The following is a 15,276-nucleotide window of genomic DNA, read 5'->3' on the forward strand; positions in this document are numbered from 1 at the left end:
GGCTCTCTAAAGTTGAGGATCTTGCACGATACTATTCCCTCCTTATGATAGGGATGTGTACTGCGATCATCACCGTTTTCAGACAGTTCAAGAATCGAAAGCTTGAAGTAAGCTACCTGTGGCCCTTTGAGAGTTTGACTAATTCATTGTGCATAGGTTGACGTACCTCTCGAAGGATCCTCCGGAGTTCTCTCATCGTACGCCGACGTGTATGACTTTATCGCAAATGCCAAATCTATACTCAGGAGATCTTACGATAAGGTCTGTCCTGAATCTACGAAACCTGCATGCTCCTATTTCTCACGCAGTGCATCATTCAGTACGAAAACGGAACATTCAAGATCCCTGAAATGAATCGGTACACGGTTATTACCAACAATCGTGATAATATCGAAGAGATTAGGAAGGCTCCAGACGATAAGGCCTCGTTCGATGAAGCGATATTTGAGGTAGGAAATGGACCTCTTTGTCGCAAGCGCTGTCTAATGAACTGATGATTCCCATAGGACTTTAAGACTCGTTGGACATTTGGAGAGAAGCTCGCGACACACAGATATCATGTCGCAATTGTCCGCAATCAGTTGACCCGCTCTTTGAGTTTGCTCTTCGACGACGTCCGCGACGAAATTATGCAAGCATTTAATGACCTGATTCCAATGAAACAAGATGGTATGATGGCAACTATAATGGATACTCGAGTTACAGTGATAATATTGCGTTCATATTAGGCTGGGTCGCTGTTCCTGCACTGGATACAGTGAGAAAAATCGTATGCAGAGCCAGCAACAGGATTTTTGTTGGTACCCCTCTTTGTGAGTCCCAATTCAACATACATGTGGAAATTCATGCTTTTAGTTACATTTTATAGGCAGAGATCAAGATTATACTGAGCTGAGCGTCAATTTCACCGTTAATATCATGAAAACGGTGTACATGTTATATAGTATGCCTGCGCTTCTGCACCCGTAAGCGTTTCGACGCTTAAGAGTCACAATGAAACGGTTTATGGTTGATGTTAATACACAGTATCGTCGCTACATATTTCAGTCCAACGGCTCGAAGTGTCCGTCAGGCAATGAAGCTCCTTCGCCCTATACTTGAGGAACGGTTTCGTATGTACGACGAAAACGGCGATAATTGGTCAGGGAAACCGGTGCGATGTAACATATGCAAGCGTTGCACGTCATGCTGACAAAATGAAGGTCGACATGATTTCATGGCTAATCGATGAAGCACCAGAGAACGAGAAGCGAAGCGTCCGGGATCTTACGTTGAGGCTGCTACACATAAATTTTGTCGCCATGAATACATCATCAAACGTGGGCGCCATCTTTTAGTTTGTAACGACTTTCCCATCCGCCTGATCGCATTTAAATACCAGAGTTTTACTCACGCCTTATTTCACCTCGCGGCGGAACCGCAATATATTGGACCTTTACGGGAAGAGATTGAGCAGGTGATCAAGGAGGAAGGATGGTCAAAGGTTGCAATGACGAAGATGCGGAAACTCGATAGCTTCATGAAAGAGAGTCAACGGCTAAATGGCATCAACCTGCGTGAGTCCGCCTTGACTGTATGCCACTCTGTACCATACCGAAACTCCGCTTTTAAGTATCCTTGAATCGCAAGATAATGTCAGATTTTACATTACCAGATGGTACCTTCTTGCCTGCAGGCTCATTCGTCGCCACGAATGCGGCAGGAATTCATTGTGACGATTCTCACTACCCAGATGCGGATAAGTTCGACGGATTCCGGTTCTCGAAGTTGCGCGAGCAGAGCCCCGCGGAGATCGTGAAACATCAAATGGTCAATACAAGTCCAGAATATCTAGCATTTGGACACGGACGTCACGCCTGGTGCGTTGTTTTTATCATGCTCTGCTGTCATGTGCTGCTTTTCTGATGTTGCATTGTAGTCCTGGTCGCTTCTTCGCTGTTAACGAGCTTAAGGCGATGATGGCATATCTGATTTTGAATTATGACGTGAAAGCGGAGGTGGAGGGAGTGCGACCGGAGAACGTGTACCATCGTTCTCGATTGAGCCCAAATCCAGGGGCTAAAGTGCTATTCAAGAAACGAGCGGAGGCATAAGGTTGCCGTTATTCGCGGTGGTGGATCGCATGGAGATTTGGGGTTTGTTTTCATCGCTACACATTAAATGACCTGATATATCACGGGAATGTTTTTTGTAAACAATAAAAATCGCAGTTGCTCATTTTTTCGTAGTTGTTCTGGTCAATGTATCAGGAACGCGAGTAGTCAAATTATCTTGGAGCACAACACGTTAAAGACTTGCTTCGAAAAGAGTGCGAAAGATCGCGAAAGATTTACAGTAAAAGGAAATTAGGGATTAGGTATGAACCTGAATTGTCTACATATTTCCGACGTGTTAAAGCGACAATAAAATGGTAATAAATCATGTGCAACCTAAACATACACTTCAATTCTATTGTGGATAGCAGTTAAGTACATTCTTCCAGTTATCGGATCTCCACTTTATGGCCTACACATTGTAGAAAAAACGTGCCAGTAGTCCAGTGAATCGTGATACCTTGATGAATTTATCAAATGTTGGTGACTTTATCAAATATTAGAAGAGCAGCTGACCTGGGCAAATACAGAGTTTATGTACACTACCCCTAACGGTTCCAAGGTTCATTAACGGTCCTGAGCTTCTGTTTGGAGATGGTATGGTATGGTTCCCAAGTTGAAATTTCGCTGTAAATATCACTGAAATGCTTTCGTGTTCTGCATTCATTCATACTTCAGTGCGCATTGTATTCTTTCGCGAAATTTCAATACGTGAATTTTTTGGTTTGCAAGCGGTCCCATGTATAAATTACGCCTGCAGTTACTTTGGCGGCTCATCGGAAATACTTATCGATGTTTTGGATTACGGACAACGATCGAAGCCCATTCGTGGAATTGTAATGCTCAAAAATAAATCTTTCTCCATTTGTATTTCCCACCAAACTAATCCATTGCACAAAATCAAACTCTTTGTATGTTTTCCCTTATTCCGTGAGGCCTTCATCCTGGCATTCCTTCATCCTTACGTTTTACAGGTTTACGAATATGTTTGCAAATTGCAAAGAACCCGTATCACGTGATGCATTGTTATTTTTTGCACTTCCTCCGTTCGCTAGCAAGTACTAGGCATTGGTTGCTCATCTAATAATACAGCTGGAATAACTTGCCCTTCTTGACTTGTATCTTTCTCGCATATTCTATCGGCCATCAACCAGGCTTGCCTTCTTCCAGGGGGAAAGGCTAGTCCATTCTGGTCAGGACTCAGGAGCTCACTTGCCTTCCGTAAAGCTATCTATCATCTTCCTAGTATCTTGGGAAAGCGGGGTCTCTTTCGTTGTATTTAGACACGGGTGCACGGATCAATATTGTTCGGCACGCAGAAAGTGCGGGTATTGGAGCAATGAACGTGATTGCCTCTCTCACAGGAACTGTCGTATAAAGGAGCTTCTTGGATGCTTGCCTCTTCTTCACTGTCATCTCACATCCCCGCTACTTTCAATCTCCTAAACTATAATCCTTGTGCTCACCTGGAAACCCATGCTGACGCAGATGATTTCACTGCGAGAACCTCCAAACATCGAGGATCGTGTCCAATACTACTCCCTGTTTATTGTCGGCTTATGCATTGGAGTCGTATCACTTTCTCGACTTATCAACAGCCGGAAGCATGAGGTAAGTGTCCTGTGCTCGCTGATGAGCCTTACTAACTGATTTATTCATAGGTTGACGTACCTCCCGAAGGCTCCTCTGGAATCATCTCGTCTTATCTCATGATGTATGATCTCATTGCAAACGCCAAGTTTACCCTTAAGCGAGCCTACGAGAAAGTCTGTTCCTATAGCATGTACATGTAACCAGTCTCATTCAACTCAAATATTCAGTACGGAAACGGGACATTCAAGATTCCCGAAATGGATCGGTACACTGTTATAATTAATAAACGTGAACTTATCGAAGAGATTAGGAAGGCTCCGGATAATAAGGCTTCTTTTGCTGAGGCAGTAATTGAGGTATGGCATGGACCACTCTTTCACGTACGTTGCATGCTAAACTGCGGCGCATTCTCCCAGGACCTTACACTCCATTGGTCACTCGGAGAGGACACATTTAGAAATTCATACCATTTCGCAGCCATCAGTAACCAGCTAACTCGCTCTTTGGGTGTGCTGTTCGACGACGTCCGTGACGAGATCAAGTGTGCCTTCGACGACCTTGTTCCTACGAACAGTGGTGGTACGATAATTATACTGCTACTAGTCGGATTACAGGAAATGACATACCGAAAATTTTAGATTGGGTTCCTCTACCTACTTTGGATCTAATGAGAAAAATAGTATGCAGAACCAGCAACAGAATTTTTGTCGGCATTCCTCTTTGTCAGTCGCAACTTGCCTCGCACAACTCACCAATTCTAAAGTTTGTTTTCTCTGTGTAGGCCGAGATCCAGAATTTATGGAGCTAAGCATCAATTTCTCTATTGATATCATGGAAACGGCATACAAGGTTCAGGATACACCTGTTTTTTTGCGCCCGTAAGTGTCTCGGTGTTGTAAGGCTCAGATAACAGGTAAATGACCGATCGACACTCTAGCATTGTCGGTGCGTATCTCAGCCCGACAGCTAGAACTGTTCGTCAGGCCATGAAGCTCCTTCGACCAGTTTTCGAGGAGCGGTTCCGTCTGTACGCAGAAAATGGCGATGATTGGCCGGGGAAACCGGTGAGATGTTACTCCTCCCCGCATAACACATTCGAGGCTAACCAAACAAACTCAAAGGTCGACATGATTTCATGGCTTATCGATGAAGCACCAAATGGCCAAACTATTCGGGATCTTGTAATGAGGATGCTACACATACAATTCATGGCTATACATACGTCTGCAGTCGTAAGCTATATCTCTTCCACCATCATTAATTTTACCCGGACTAATAGCGCTTGAAAAACAGAGTTTCACTCATGCCCTATTTCATCTTGCGGCAGAGCCACAGTACATCCATCCTCTGCGTGAAGAAGTTAAGCAGGTGATCAAGGAGGAAGGATGGACGAAAGTCGCGATGACGAAGATGTGGAAACTGGACAGCTTCTTGAAGGAGAGTCAGCGGATGAATGGTATCAACCTGGGTAAGCCTGTCTTGAATGTATGTATGCATTCCGTGCCTTACCAAAATTATTACCAAGTTTCGTTGAATCGCAAGATAATGTCCGACTTGACGTTGCCAGACGGTACCTTCATGCCTGCTGGATCGTTCCTTGCCGCGAATGTTGCAGGAATACATCGTGACGAATCTCATTATCCGGATGCAGACAAGTTTGACGGTTTCCGGTTCTCGAAGTTGCGTGAGCGAAGCTCTGAGGAGAGTGCGAAGCATCAAATGGTCTTCACGAGTCCAGAATACCTGGCATTTGGACTCGGACGTCATGCCTGGTGTGTTCATATACAGCTTACTGCATTTCTTAGCTCTAGACTAATTTGATACATATATTGTAGCCCTGGCCGGTTCTTTGCGGTGAACGAGCTCAAGGCAATGATGGCGTATTTGATTTTGAATTATGACGTGAAAGCGGAGGTGGAGGGAGTACGACCAGAGAACGTATACCATCGTTCTCGATTGAGCCCAGATCCGAAGGCTAAGGTGCTATTCAAGAAACGAGTTGATGCATAAGGAAGCCGTTATTCGCGATGCGGAATCGCATGAGAATCTCGACGATACAATTCATCGCTACATGACCGACTGGTTTTGTATATCACGGAAATGTTTCTTTTCAACGTTACAAATTGAAGTCATGCATTTTAGTCTAGCTGTGCTGGTCAAAGGGGCGGGAATGCAGAGTTTCAAAATGATCTTGGAGAGCATCATGTTAAAGGTTTGAGTCGTACAGAGAACGGAAGATTGCGAAACATAACCATAGAGAAAAAAAGGGACTCGTGGAATAAAGTGGAATTTGCCTTGCTGCTTCCAAGGTATTATAATGGCACACAGTAAAACGAGCACTGTCCGAGTGGCGGTTCCGGAATTATATCATGTGTCCTCCTAATTAATTACGGCAGTGATTACTGTGTCACGTGAAACCTGATCGGTCTTTTTTTGGCACTTCCTTCCATTCAATTACATAGCTGGCAAATACTGAGCATCGGCTGCTCGTCTAATGATGGCGAAAAACTTACTTGCACTTCTTGGATTATATCTTGCTTCTTTGTTCAATTGGTCATCGGGCAGGCTCACCTTCAAGGAAAAGTACCAAGTTCTAGCCAGGTGCCCACATCCCTTTCGTAAAGCCAGCAAGAGCCTAGCTTCCTGGCATGTTGGGTATCGCGGTTCCTTCTTTTGTATTTCAACATGCAAGGACGAATTTATCCTGGACAGCACGCTCACGATTACGGTGATTAGTATAACGAATATGGCGAGCTCTCTCACGGGGATTTCTGTATAGACTTTGCTTGGGCTCCACAAATGCGTACACCTCTTCGATTATCCCTCTATCTCCGTCACTACTCTCAAGCCCCTGAGCGATAAGTCTTGTCTAAAATCCATACTGGCGCAGATGATTTCACCTCTAGAACCTGAAAAACTTGAGGGACGTGTCCAATCCTACTTGCTTCTTATAATCGTCGGAATATGCGTTGCAGTAGCATTCCTTTCTAGATTCGTCAATTCCCGGAAACTCGAAGTAAACATCCTGCACTTCCCGGCGTATCCCGTCGACTGATTCATTCATAGGTTAACGTACCTCTCGAAGGCTCCTCCGGAGTCCCCTCATCGTACATCGACGCGTATGACTTTATCGCAGACACCAAATCCATACTCAAGCGAGCTTATGATAAGGTCTGTTTCTAGTTTGAGGGATGTGCCTGTAGCTAGTTTCATTCAGATCAAATCTTCAGTATGGAAAGGGAACATTCAAGATCCCTCAACTGAATCTGTACATCGTTATGGTCAACAAACGTGAAGTCATCGAAGAGGTTAGGAAGGCTCCGGACAATAAAGCCTCTTCCGAAGAGGCGGGGATTGAGGTATGGCGTACACCTCAGTTGGCACAAGTCTACTTTCTGAACTGTAAATTTCCACAGGAGTTTGCATTCCGTTGGACATTTGGATTGGAAGTAGCGAGAGATACTTACCATCTCGCAACCATCCGTAATCAGTTGACTCACTCTTTGAGCTTGATTTTCGACAACGTCCACGGCGAGATTATACATGCATTTAGAGACCTTGTTCCGCCCAAGAGTGATGGTATGTTGGCAATGACTATCTTTATCCAAGTATATATAAGTGACAAGACGTCCCTATTAGACTGGGTTTCCGTCCCTGCGTTGGATACGATAAGGAATATCGTATGCAGAGTTAGCAACAGGATTTTCGTTGGCATCCCCCTTTGTGTGTCCCGAGTGATCCAGCCAGAATTTCAAATTCATGCCCATATTATCTCTTTTGTAGGCAGAAATCCAGAGTATACCGAGCTAAGCATCTACTTTGCTATTGATGTCATGAAAACGGTGTACATGATTCACAATACACCTGCATTTTTGCGTCCGTAAGTACTTCAATGCTTAGTGTCACAGCGTGCATATTCATGACTGAGATTCACTCTATATAGTATTGTCGGTGCATATTTCAGTCCAACGAATCGAAGTGTCCGTAAGGCAATGAGGCTGCTTCGCCCCGTATTTGAGGAGCGGTTTCGTATGTATGACGAAAATGGCCATGATTGGCCAGGAAAACCGGTGAGATGTAACTTATGCAGGCGCTACATGCCATGCTGACAAAATGAAGGTCGACATGATTTCATGGCTGATTGACGAAGCGCCAAAGAACCGAAATATTCGAGATCTCACAATGCGGATCCTTCACATAAACTTCGCGGCTATTCACTCATCTTCGAGTGTAGGGTATATTGTCCCTTTCACCGTAGTAACATTCTGATCCGTCTCATGGCGCTTACTGTTAGAGTTTCACTCACGCGTTGTTCCACCTTGCGGCTGAACCACAATATATTCCGCCTTTACGGGAAGAGATCGAGCAAGTGATCAAGGAGGAAGGATGGTCTAAGGTGGCAATGACGAAGCTGTGGAAACTTGATAGCTTCATGAAAGAGAGCCAACGGATTAATGGCCTTATGCTAAGTAAGCCTCAATTACAAATGCGCTCGTAACTCGTATAACAACGACTCTTTCCAGCGGGTCTTACTCGCAAGATAATGTCCGACTTCACGTTGTCGCATGGAACCTTCCTGCCTGCTGGCACGTTCGTGGCCGCGAATTTAACAGGAGTTCACCATGACGATTCCTACTATCCAGATGCAGACAAGTTTGACGGATTCCGGTTTGCAAAGTTGCGCGAGCAGAACCCGGATGAGAGTGTAAAGCACCAAATGGTCAAAACTAGTCCAGAATATCTTCCATTTGGACATGGACGACATGCCTGGTATGTTCGTGCTGTGTTGACCTTCACTATGTCGTCCTGAAACCATTTCGGTAGTCCAGGCCGTTTCTTCGCAGTAAACGAGCTCAAGGCAATGATGGCATATCTGATTTTGAATTACGACGTGAAAGCGGAAGTAGAGGGAGTACGGCCTGAGAACGAGTACTACCGTAATCAATTGTCACCGAACTCCAAAGCCAAAATCCTGCTCAGGAAGCGAACGGACGTATAAGGTTATCGCCACCCATTCACTATGCAGAAGTTGGCCAAAGGGTTTGGAGTTCCATGTCATCAGTATGCGTTGAAATGTTTTTGTTTTTGTAAGTAAATGTTTGTAAAAGTGCTCCAATCCTCAGAGTATCTTTGTTGCAACTAGAAAGTTGAAGTGTTCATAGTCAATGTTTTAAACGTGTCAAGTAATGTTATATACTGCACTGTTGTTCTGTATGCTGTAGAGAGCAGAAGATTGGCATTTTCAAGGACAGGAAACCAAGGACTACAGAACACGCTGAGATTAGCTGAGTGAACCGAAACACTACAGTTGAAAATGTCTTATTGCATCACATCATAATGCATAAATGGCATAATGCATAGACTTTTGGCCAGACCAAAACTCAGGTCCTCAGCCAAAATGTATTGTCATAATGCATAAATTGTATAATGCATTGGGTTTAGCCCTCTCCCAACGTTATGCAATAAGACATTTTCAACTGTATATGGATTATAGCCATGGATTCTATACATATCATCATGCCCTGTTGTTTCACTGCGTACACAGGAAGATCAGAGCTACTATTGAGACGCCTACTATTACACGAGATGAGGAAGAATCGGTGCTACCCTAATGTTTAAAACATACTGGAACGGACAAGCCAGAGTGGACGGGATAAAGAAAGGACAGTCTGAGAACAGCGAAGCAGAAGTATTCCAGCTCGACCTGAGTTGTGAAGACCAAGCGCTGGAATCACGGCGTTAGTGTGCGACCAAACAATCCTGCTCTTGGCGTGCGAAGCATCATATGCTTTCAGTAATTCCTAACTATTCAGCTAGGCACCAAAGACCTGACAAGAGAGGAAGCTTAAAAGTACCGAACGAAAATACATTGATCCTGATACGGTGCACGCCAGGCGTTCGGCGTCTATAATTGACATGCCTTTTGGAATTTGTGATCCTTGTGCAGTTTCATGGCGCCGCGCCGGATGTTCATGTGGTTGAAGACTGATATGTATTAGTGGGCACATAAGTGCGTTAACGTGATACTGGCGCTAAGAAAGGGCTAAGATGATCTGGCCTCGACGCGCTGAAAGGACGGGGAAAGCAAGGCCTTCGGGTTCATCACTCGTGAAAGTACAAACAAGGAACGGATATAAACTCAATGGAAGTGAAAATTTGAAAATTTTCAGCTTGAATCGAGATAGAGGCAAAAACCTAATACTTACAAAGATAGCGCCCTTCGCCGATAGAAAACAAAGGACCCAGTCTCGGGATATCTTCCCGTTCAAATAACAAGTCACCGATATAGAATTGAACTGATCAAGGGTATTTCGCGCCAGCGTTAATGCATACGTTCAGTGTATACCAAACCAATTGGATAGTGGGTAAGAATAAACCAGAAAAGGGTGCAGTCTCAATTGGCGGGACGGGAGGATCATTACATACTGACCTTGGTCAGTAGGGAAGTCAGCTGAAAGGCAGGGCCCTTGTTGTATCCTGGATTCCCGGTAGACCTGTGCATTGATATGGAGGAATGGAATCAAGGACCGATACGAGCAATTCCGCAGCCTTTTACTACTTTTCCATGGCGTGTCAACAATGTCCATGTCTGACATTCAGCGGCTTGGACATTGAGGTGTCGAAAACTCCCAACATTCCCAGCGGAACTGTATTCGTTCCTGAAGCTATGAAACAGCAACAAGTTGGAGGTGCAGGAGTAGAGCAGCCCGAATGTTTTGTATGTAATACCGCAAAGTAGCGTGGAACATGTTCAGGATAACAGAACGATCCTGCAGCATCCCATCCCAAAAGGGTTGAGCCATGCGACAAGCTGTCTTGAAAGTGCTTTTATACCAGAAAGCTTTGTGAGATTTTCCTCGATTTGCCATTTACGAAAGAGGCACCGGCAGGATCAAGCTGATAAAAGGGTTTGAAGGCATGTAGACAGACAGCGTGCAAACTGTCAAAAGTACAGTCCCGTCCTATACCATGCCTATTGGAGTTATGAGGTGTACTAGATGTTTCAGCCTCGTTCCCCTCGGGCGTCAAGGCAACAACGACATGAGCTCGAACCAGTGTCGACAATTGACCTATTCGGCACCCATGACAGCGATTCGTGCGCGCATGCAAGCTGGTGATGGCTCCGGTATAGGCCTGCGTGCTAGGACTGGCGGTAACGTGCCACTACGCTTTGATAGATTGTTGGTTTTATGATGGGAGGCATTTGTGCTGTTTCCTGTACACCGAAGACGGATGAGTTTTCGAGGTGATACCAATCATTCGATTCATTCCTGGAATGCAAATAAGTATCAATGATTGAATGCATGGAGCTCGAAAAAGGCATTTGCTTGGAAGTAGAAAGATTTGTCGTGAACAGTATAACCCCATGGGCTAGCTACGCACGCTGCGGTTACCGCCAGCTACGCGAGCACCATCACTCGGACCCGTCGTGTCGCCTCGCTTAAACAACGTAGCGCAAAAAGCGCATCAAAAGCGCATCTCCAAACAATCCGCAATCACAGCAAACAAAATAAATTTGGTCGTGTGCACAGGAAAATTATGGAAGCAGCGATAAGTACTTCAGGGTAAGTAGCATTTTCGCGTAGGGATGATGGAAGAATGCGGGGTAGGCAGGGTTAATAGTTTTGTAGACCCGACCTGGATTCGGGCAACTGCGTATGTGCGCATGTAGGCGGCGCGCGGGTCGATAAGTACTTATCAGTACCGTTCCTGGTCCCGTTTCCAGCGCCGGTTCGTGTGGAACCGTTATTTTTGTAATTTCTTGGGAAGACAGCCTTGAGATGAAGTCATCCGACTCTAAACCCCACAATCTGACGTGTCTGGGAGATAGATGGCTACAAGTCGTCTCGATCGGTGTAAGTTGGGGCCATTTGACGTACCATAAGTTGGGAAGAGCGCTCCAGATAATGTAAACGAGTATTCCGGTAAAACAATCACGAGCAAATTGAGTGCATTGATTTTGGCTCCGTCACACGGGGGATCAACGACACCGACGCGTTTGGCACGTGTGTACCTCGGACTTTTGCGGAATGTGCTGAGTGTGTTTTGCAGACCTGGTCCACCCGCCGTTTACTCACCTAGCACGTCGAGCAGAAAAGCGACCCCGCCTGAATGATAGGTGTTTCTGACTTATATGGCAGCTGCCGTTAGAAGAAATTAGGCATAGCGGCGGAGTTTCTCCCGATATATCTGGCTATGTTGGCATCGCCACAGCCGATCCCTGTCGCGGGAGCGAAGCTTAAATTTTGCTTGGACATCGGCTAGTGCAGGACCGATCGTACAATCCAGACTTGTAAAACCACACATATTCTCGCGATTGGAATACTTGGCGTTGATGAAGGTGAGGATAGAGCATAGGGAAGAGTGGGAGAGGCTCTGGAAGGAGGAAATAAGGTGGAACAAACGACCCTGGGGAGGGAGCCGGAGCATCAGCTTCGTTGATCCGTTTTTGCGTGAGCTCATGGACAGGCGACGGCAGGCGTGATAAGGACTAGCGTGGCCAGAAATCGAGCATTCGTTCCCAGGTGGCCGATCTCGATACAAGGAACGGAAACATACAAACCTATCGTGCTTCCTCAATTTTCCTTATCGTACAAACCCAAATGTGCTTCCCTGCACTCCAAATACATATAAAGCTCCCACTACGCTCCGGCTGACCTTTTTCTCCACCCCTCTCCTCCCTTCCCTTACGCCTCCCTGGCGCCTTGCCCACTCGACTCGTCTCTCAGCACAGCAGCTAGAGCAGTCTCTCCATCGGGTCCTCACGATGTATAACGAGAAAGACGAAAAGGATTTGCACTCGAACAGTGACAATGTCTCCCTAGAGAAGGGACTCGGCGACGCGACCGCACATGCTGCTGGTAAGTGCGCATAAAGCTGCGTTAAATATGCCATCTAATGATTCTACCTCTCCTCTCTCTCTCCAGTCGTTGAGGACGAGCGCTACCACTTCGATGCCGTCGACCTCGATCGCGTGCAGCGTCGACTCAAACAGCGCCATGTGCAAATGTATGTCGCATGCTCCTGCTGCCATTCGCTTATTCGATTCCGGAGTTTATTCTGACTGTATGCAATTCACAGGATCGCCGTGAGTATAATTCTGCTTAGTACATGTGACCATGTGGTCCCACTACGCGCGCCCATCTCAGTATATCGTACCAATGCTCAACGCTGCCCTTTTTGGCTTGTAGATTGCAGGAACGCTTGGCACAGGTCTGTTCCTCGGTTCTGGTCAAGCACTGCACCTGGCCGGCCCACTCGGCGCCCTATTGGCATATGCGCTGGTTGGTTCCGTTGCATACTCGTGGGTTTCCATTCCATCTAATTTGATATCGCGATTATGGCTGAGCTGTAAACGTAAAGGTCGCTATGCGCAATCGGTGAAATGACTGCGCACGCTCCGATCTCTGGAACGTTCCCGCACTTTGCCGCTCGTTGGGTAGACCCTGCACTTGGTTTCGCTGTTGGGTGGAATTATTTCTACGTCAGTAATCAGCGATAGATGTTTCATGATACATTGATATTAACTCATTGGCTACAGTCGAACGCTATTACGGTTCCCGTTGAAGTAACCGCCGCTCAGATTCTTCTTACCTTCTGGGATCAGGACGTGCGTATTTTTTGCGAGATGCTGATTTAATGTGTATTTTTTAACAGATTACCTTTATCAGGAAGGACATGCACCAATCTACACAGCCGTTATTTGTATCTGCGTCTGCTTGATCAATATCTTTGGTGTTCGATGGTTCGGCGAATCTGAATTCTTCTTCTCAATCATCAAAAGTAAGATTCTGTTCCCCTCATAGACGATAGAACCGATTAGAACTTCTCTTTTGATCTATATTCAGTTCTATTGATCACCGGCCTTATCATCACCGGTCTCGTCGTCGACCTTGGCGGAGGACCCGACCACCAACGTATCGGGTTCCGTTACTGGAAGAACCCTGGTGCGCTAGCTCAGTCGGATTTGGTATCCAGCGACAAGGTCGGACTTGGTCGGTTCCTCGCCCTCCTCTCCGTACTCGTCCAGGCAGCATTCTCGTTCCAAGGAATGGAGCTTGTTGCAATCGCCGCATCTGAAACTGAGAGCCCACGTCGGAACATCTCCAAGGCCGTTCGCCGAGTGTTCTATCGGATTCTTGTCTTCTACATGCTCGGAATCTTCATTACCGGTTTGCTCATACCGTTCAATGATGGCAACTTGCTCTCGGTCGCGGACAATGCTGCACAGTCGCCGTATGTCATCGCGTTCAATCGCGCGGGTATCAAGGTCCTCCCACACATCATCAATGGTGCAGTCTTCACGAGCGCGTTTTCTGCTGGAAACTCGTTCTTGTTCTGTTCATCGCGTATCTTGTACGGTTTGGCTATTCGTGGACAGGCACCAAGGATCTTCTCGTATTGCACGAAGAATGGCCTCCCCATTGTGGCCGTTCTGACAACAAGTTGCTTTGCGTTCCTTGCGTTCATGAACACACAAGCTTCGTCCGAGCAGGTCTTCAAGTACGTTCGAGCGATAAATCTTCTTTTCTATTGAAGGTTCGTTACTGATTTCTGATTTCGCTATATTATAGTTGGTTCGTCAACTTGACGACTGTTGCTGGTTTCTTCACCTGGCTATCCATCAACCTTACCTTCATCTACTTCTGTAAGTTTTCCTCCTATTAGCCTGCTCTGAGCACTCAACTTAAAACCATCCTAACAGATCGCGGTAAGAAGGCACAAGGCTTCGACCGAACAAAGAGCGCATACTATAGCGGACTGCAGCCCTATCTCAGTTACTGGGGTGTCTTCTGGTGTATACTGTTCATTCTCATCAACGGTTTCGCAGTCTTCTTCGACTTCAACGCGTCCGACTTCCTCGTCGCCTACCTCGACATCCCGTTATTCTTCTTGCTATACTTCGGCTGGAAGATTTACAAGCGTACGAAGTTCTGGAAACCACAAGATATGGATTTCGTCACTGGTATCCCGACGATGGAGGAGACGGAGATTCCGGAGGAACCGCCTCGGACAATTGGGCAGAAGATTGCTGCTGTTATTTTCTGAGTGCTCCTCGTCCGTTTCTCTTCCATCTCCCTATCTCTCCGTTTCTTTATATTACGCTTGTTATGATTCGTTACCTTCGAGTCTTCTCCCTTTGGGCTGGAGTTACGAGACGCGGGTCGTAGTGCGTTTATCTTGTGTAATTGATATCGTGACGTCGGTGTTGCTTTTTAGAGTGGATTAACTTTTTTGTATATTTTCTACGTACCTATCCTATCTATGATATTGAAAAGATAGCTAAAAATTCTATTCATCCATTCTCCTCTCAACTTCGCAACTTGAATCGTGGGAAAGATATTTGTCAGTGTCAGAACGATTGGGTACCGAGTAAGAGGAAAAGAACGAAATTTTAATGTGGTAAAGCGCAGATATTCAAGTCGGTCATTTTCATTCAAGATTTTATTTCTAGTCCCGGCATTCATTAACAGCTGGAAGTGTTTGTATATACTATCAATGAAATTTTATTTATATATTCCAGTCAGAATTAGTCCAAATCATTTGTTTGCATTTGTTTGCAAACACGTCTTTTGCAATATTTGAATAA

General features: G+C 45.7%; 4 protein-coding genes across 4 annotated transcripts; 3 read left to right on the forward strand and 1 right to left on the reverse strand.

The window, feature by feature from the left end:
* Nucleotides 1–162: 162 nt before the first annotated feature.
* FOMMEDRAFT_72955 (cytochrome P450) lies at nt 163–5,696 on the forward strand (the record flags this gene model as incomplete). The annotated part of the gene is made up of 10 exons (XM_007261350.1): nt 163–261; nt 321–449; nt 507–669; nt 729–816; nt 873–965; nt 1,027–1,153; nt 1,203–1,319; nt 1,382–1,556; nt 1,613–1,859; nt 5,522–5,696. Coding segments are annotated over 10 exons (1,413 nt in total), but the record flags the coding sequence as incomplete, so codon positions are not given.
* Nucleotides 5,697–6,248: 552 nt separating this feature from the next.
* Nucleotides 6,249–8,863, forward strand: FOMMEDRAFT_16125 (cytochrome P450). Its single transcript, XM_007261351.1, has 11 exons — nt 6,249–6,702; nt 6,753–6,857; nt 6,917–7,045; nt 7,103–7,265; nt 7,326–7,409; nt 7,470–7,566; nt 7,630–7,756; nt 7,806–7,916; nt 7,981–8,155; nt 8,210–8,456; nt 8,511–8,863. The coding sequence occupies exons 1-11, from the start codon at nt 6,577–6,579 to the stop codon at nt 8,683–8,685; spliced, it is 1,539 nt and encodes a 512-aa protein (XP_007261413.1). The 5' UTR covers nt 6,249–6,576; the 3' UTR covers nt 8,686–8,863.
* A 2,388-nt stretch (nt 8,864–11,251) lies between these two features.
* Nucleotides 11,252–12,349, reverse strand: FOMMEDRAFT_137771 (uncharacterized protein). The gene is made up of 3 exons (XM_007261352.1): nt 11,765–12,349; nt 11,567–11,706; nt 11,252–11,506 (listed from the first exon to the last, which is right to left on the reverse strand). Exon 1 carries the CDS (start codon nt 12,147–12,149, stop codon nt 11,844–11,846), a length of 306 nt encoding a protein of 101 aa, XP_007261414.1. The 5' UTR covers nt 12,150–12,349; the 3' UTR covers nt 11,252–11,506; nt 11,567–11,706; nt 11,765–11,843.
* A 9-nt stretch (nt 12,350–12,358) lies between these two features.
* Nucleotides 12,359–14,992, forward strand: FOMMEDRAFT_16127 (general amino acid permease 1). Its single transcript, XM_007261353.1, has 10 exons — nt 12,359–12,547; nt 12,614–12,695; nt 12,768–12,774; nt 12,878–12,990; nt 13,050–13,170; nt 13,228–13,296; nt 13,358–13,469; nt 13,535–14,189; nt 14,261–14,334; nt 14,392–14,992. Exons 1-10 carry the CDS (start codon nt 12,454–12,456, stop codon nt 14,733–14,735), a joined length of 1,671 nt encoding a protein of 556 aa, XP_007261415.1. The 5' UTR covers nt 12,359–12,453; the 3' UTR covers nt 14,736–14,992.
* Nucleotides 14,993–15,276: the final 284 nt, after the last annotated feature.

Source organism: Fomitiporia mediterranea, assembly GCF_000271605.1.
Source record: "Fomitiporia mediterranea MF3/22 unplaced genomic scaffold FOMMEscaffold_1, whole genome shotgun sequence".
Lineage (NCBI taxonomy): Eukaryota > Fungi > Basidiomycota > Agaricomycetes > Hymenochaetales > Hymenochaetaceae > Fomitiporia > Fomitiporia mediterranea.

What these genes read in the sequence shown, in the direction of transcription:
- FOMMEDRAFT_16125 (XM_007261351.1), top strand. Translation starts at nt 6,577, where the DNA reads ATGATTTCACCTCTAGAACCTGAAAAACTTGAGGGACGTGTCCAATCC. An exon ending in ACACCTGCATTTTTGCGTCC is followed by an intron (nt 7,567 to 7,629) that starts GTAAGTACTTCA and finishes CACTCTATATAG; the next exon opens with TATTGTCGGTGCATATTTCA. An exon ending in CTATTCACTCATCTTCGAGT is followed by an intron (nt 7,917 to 7,980) that starts GTAGGGTATATT and finishes GCTTACTGTTAG; the next exon opens with AGTTTCACTCACGCGTTGTT.
- FOMMEDRAFT_137771 (XM_007261352.1), bottom strand. Translation starts at nt 12,149, where the DNA reads ATGAGCTCACGCAAAAACGGATCAACGAAGCTGATGCTCCGGCTCCCT.
- FOMMEDRAFT_16127 (XM_007261353.1), top strand. Translation starts at nt 12,454, where the DNA reads ATGTATAACGAGAAAGACGAAAAGGATTTGCACTCGAACAGTGACAAT. An exon ending in CTTCTTCTCAATCATCAAAA is followed by an intron (nt 13,470 to 13,534) that starts GTAAGATTCTGT and finishes ATCTATATTCAG; the next exon opens with TTCTATTGATCACCGGCCTT. An exon ending in CCTTACCTTCATCTACTTCT is followed by an intron (nt 14,335 to 14,391) that starts GTAAGTTTTCCT and finishes CCATCCTAACAG; the next exon opens with ATCGCGGTAAGAAGGCACAA.